At 35.8% G+C, this 4,228-nt stretch overlaps 1 protein-coding gene across 1 annotated transcript; it reads left to right on the plus strand.

Moving 5' to 3' along the window:
* Positions 1 to 231: 231 nt before the first annotated feature.
* SIGC (RNApolymerase sigma-subunit C) lies at positions 232 to 3,942 on the plus strand. The gene is made up of 7 exons (XM_013002500.2): positions 232 to 499; positions 1,175 to 1,338; positions 1,421 to 1,993; positions 2,078 to 2,308; positions 2,806 to 2,946; positions 3,084 to 3,284; positions 3,440 to 3,942. The coding sequence occupies exons 1-7, from the start codon at positions 409 to 411 to the stop codon at positions 3,722 to 3,724; spliced, it is 1,686 nt and encodes a 561-aa protein (XP_012857954.2). The 5' UTR covers positions 232 to 408; the 3' UTR covers positions 3,725 to 3,942.
* Positions 3,943 to 4,228: the final 286 nt, after the last annotated feature.

Consider the following 4,228-nt stretch of genomic DNA (forward strand, 5'->3'; position numbering starts at 1 on the left):
AAGTAAAATAAATATTATTATTTAATATTATATCATAGTAGTTGCGTTTTTATTCTTAGTTTGTTATTGTTATTGTAATATATATTTACCATATTATCCATCGAATAAGTTACTGGCCAAAGGGTAATATTGGACACACAAAAAAGGGAAGAAACCATTACCAATTATTCATACTTTTATAGTAGGTATAGATATAGATAGATAGATATATATATATATATATATATATATATGCATGAAATATGTATCTGTCTGGTTGAGATGGGGAACCAGTGGCTGAGAGGTGAGAAGAGGGACGTATTAATCTGGGCCTCACTTCTCCATCAACAAACACTCTTCCATTTTAATTCGCAACGAGTGTTTGATTGATGGTGGTCACTCTCTCTCAGAAGCAATTTTCGATCGTTAATGGGTTTTAGGCTAAACCTCAACTGGTGTGGTCTTTCAGTCCAGTCCCCTCTCTCCACAAGTACTTCCTCCTGGCCTTCGTCTTCTTCTTGTGAGTTTCATCTCTATTCTTCCATTTTTCTCTTTGTTTGTTTGTTTGTTTTTCCCGATCTCTACTTTTTTTCTCCATAAATAAAATTAGGTATTTCATCTGAAAATTCGACTTGCGATAAATGAATATAGTTTCATCGTTCCGACCAATTTTTGCATTTTCGATTTTAAGGTTTACCCTGTTCTAGCATTTTGATGATTTATTTGAAATAATTAGGTTAAATCATTCGCTAGAGTTCATACAGAACAGAATGTTTTGACTAGATACGAGGAATGTTCTAAGTTGGTTTAGTAATCCCAACAGCCAATGGAAATTTGGTTAAGGAATTGTTTTTTGAAGTAACTGATAACTTAATTATATCCGATTTTCGATTTGCTAAACTGCTGCTAGCTGTCACTCCGGGAAATGGATGATATTTAATTGATCAGCTATTAATTGAAATGATCAAACCTATTTAGCACTAAAATTATTGGGATGATCAAGTGTGAATTATTTTAACCAATATCTATCGGTCCGATAATTAGTGTTTCCTGTCTTATCTTTCTTAAATCTTGGCCTGTAAGACCTGTTTTTCTCAACGAGGGTTGTTCCACTCTCCAACACATACCAATAACACAAAAGGATATCTCCAAAGAAAAGGATTTAATCTGATAATTATGTATCCAAACTATACAGGTAGAGGCAGAGATAGTTCCTACTTCTTGGCGAGATCATCTGCTGCATCAGTTATATATGGAGACACTGAAACACTTAACGATACTTCCAGAGGGATACATGTCTATCCATCTTCCCATCAGCTTTTGGAGAATTATTACTTGGGAGGAGCTAAACAATTAAAGGTAGCTTTTGTTTCCATGTTTAACCTTTTTATGCCACTCGTCAATGAGGTTAAAACACGTTTATGTCTCGAAATATATTCAGGTGGCGCTTGGAAAGGGGTCCAGTGATAGTTTATACAGTTTACTTGACAGCGACATCCAAATACCTAAAAACGAGGATAAGTTGGAAAACCTTACTAGTGTACAAGCAACCCAAGCATCAAAGTTGAGATTATTGATGAAAAATCTTGATGTATTAGAAGACATGTTTGCTGATTCTAATGCGGTAAGGTTGGAAGGAGATATTCTAGAGCAATTAGAAAGACTTGGAGCTCTAAGATTGTTCCATTCGTGTCTATCCAGGACCATCAAATCCTACACTTCTTTTGATTTGTCTGACGGGCCCACCGAGATTGTCGAAGAGTCTAGGGTGAATGATTCAGTGGATAATCATGTAGGCAAGGTGTTTGTTCATTCTGGAAAGAAAGAACTCAGAAAATTGAGGAGAAAAAGAACATCGGATAATGAAAGTGCCACTATTCAAGAATCGCCTTCCAAAACCATTTCGAAGGATCTTCAACAACTTAGATTTGCCTCTGCTGGAAGAACCCCGAGATCTAGAAATAAAAGACAGAAGACAGCTAGAAATGAGGCTGATATGTCGAGTGGAGTTAAGGTTGTTTGTTTAAGTTTCTGTTTGTGCTTATTTATTTCGAAGAAAAAAAAATTGTGTATTGTGTTAATATTATTCGTATGACAGAGGGTTGCAGAATTGGAGAAAATCAGGACGAAACTGGAACTAGAAACAGGGCAAATAGCTAGCTTGAGTAACTGGGCTGAAGCTGCTGGAATTAAAAAGAAGGAATTGCAGCAGCATTTGCATTACGGTTGGCATTGCAGGGATGAGCTTCTAAGAAGCACACATTCCTTGGTTTTGTTTATTGCAAGAAACTATTCGGGACTCGGAGTAGCCTTTGAAGATCTGATCCAGGTTTTTTTTTATTTCCTTGTGTTCATATTTCTTTTCCTTTTGAACTATTTGCAGTTTATCATAATTTGTTTTCACGATAGTATAAACATACTTCTGAGCAGATTTAGTATAATTGAAGAAGTTGGATGTTGGAGAGGGGGGCCACGGCCCCCCTAATAACACACTACTGGAAAATTAATAAATGTTAATGATTTTTGAGAAATATTAGGAGGCCACAGCCCCTCCAAGCCCTACTCTGCCTCCGCCATTGCCTTTTTGTTGCGTTTTACCCAAAGATTGGAAATGAATTAAACTAGTTTCTTATCCTCTAAATTTCTCGGCCAGGCCTCACTATATTGTGTGCTTATAAGTACCTGTGAAACTCAAATTATTAAGCTCTACCAATGACAAAGCTAAGAACATCAACGGGAAATGTTTTTCAAGAAATGTTTGCACATGCAAATGATTTACGTTTTTTCCAATCCAAAGTTTGACTTTGTGGTCTTGATGGTCAACAGGCAGGAAATATAGGCGTCTTGCAAGGTGCAGAAAGATTCGACCAATCAAGAGGATACAAATTCTCAACCTACGTACAATACTGGATTAGGAAGTCGATGTCCACATTGGTTGCAAAACATGCCAGAGGAGTCCGAATTCCTGTACGCACGCTTCTTTTTTCATTATGGACTATTTTTTTAATTCAAAATGTGTAGGTAAACTATGAAAAACAAAAACAAAAACAAAAATACTAGCGAATTCTTCAACATCCATAATGTCTCTTCTTCTTCGGATGCAGTGCACTTTAAGCAAAGTGATAAATCAAGTACACAAGGCACGCAAGGCCCTTACCACAAGCCACGGGAAATATCCAGACGACTATGAAATTGCCAAGTTTACCGGTCTATCCGTAGCTAAAGTTATGTCAGCTAGCAAATGCCTAAGAGTTGTGGGATCAATTGATCAGAAAATAGGCGAGTACATGACCACAAAATATATGGTAAGATTAAAAGCATGTCACAGTTATTAGAATCCGATATCTATCAAGCTTTGCTCGTAGGCGAGTGAGTACATTCTCAAATCCGGTCAAGCAAATTTTTTACGTGATTTTTGGACTTATTAATGTAGTTTTGTTTGTTCGGATATTTTTTCCAGGAAATTTTATCGGATACATCAATGCCGAGTCCAGAAGAAGCTGTGATAAGGCAGCACATGCTAAACGATGTTTCGACACTTCTAAATGGCTTAGAGCCAAGGGAGAAACAGGTAATAATCCTAAGATTCGGACTAGGAAACTGTCAGTGCAAATCGCTTGAGGAAATCGGTAGGCTTTTTCGTGTAAGCAAAGAGTGGATAAGGAAAATAGAACGATCGGCTCTTATTAAACTGAGGAATGAGGATTCTCTCAAAATTTTGAACCACTATGTACATATGCAATAAGAGAGATGGTCAAATATTACCTTAGTTTATACTGCAGTTAGAATATCTGCTCATTTTTTTCATCTCTGGGGATATATAAATTGTTTTCAAGCATGTTTGTTGCCATTTCCCCCTCGAAACAAATCAAAAAACTAGGTCCTATTTTTTATTTTATTTTTTAATGTATAATTCTTTGTGAAAATGTAAACTTTTTGGCTGTAAGCGTTGATTTTTTTTTTATTTTTTTAAGGTTATTACATGAACTATAATTTGCTTAGTGGTTTTAAATTCTAGATGCTTATAATAATGTCTAAAAGTCAACAAAATACCAAAACACCAAAAATAAAAATAATAACAATAAGGGTAAATTACGGCCACCCTTAATGTAACGTCAAATGCGAAAAAAATCCTTCATGTTTGGGTAGTTACAGTCATCTCCTCAATTATGTATTTTTTTTACAAATTCATGTTTACTGTGTTAAATTTATCTACTGAGGGAGGGGGTTTTTGGTACGAAAATGCATA

The sequence above is a fragment of the Erythranthe guttata genome, chromosome 1 (genome assembly GCF_056151865.1).
Source record: "Erythranthe guttata isolate IM_541 chromosome 1, IM_541, whole genome shotgun sequence".
Taxonomy (NCBI): domain Eukaryota; kingdom Viridiplantae; phylum Streptophyta; class Magnoliopsida; order Lamiales; family Phrymaceae; genus Erythranthe; species Erythranthe guttata.

Bases quoted from the DNA above. Each gene is read 5' to 3' on its own strand.
- SIGC (XM_013002500.2), top strand. From the start codon at position 409: ATGGGTTTTAGGCTAAACCTCAACTGGTGTGGTCTTTCAGTCCAGTCC. The intron at 500-1,174 runs GTGAGTTTCATC...CAAACTATACAG, and splicing joins CTGGCCTTCGTCTTCTTCTT to GTAGAGGCAGAGATAGTTCC. The intron at 2,947-3,083 runs GTACGCACGCTT...CTTCGGATGCAG, and splicing joins CCAGAGGAGTCCGAATTCCT to TGCACTTTAAGCAAAGTGAT.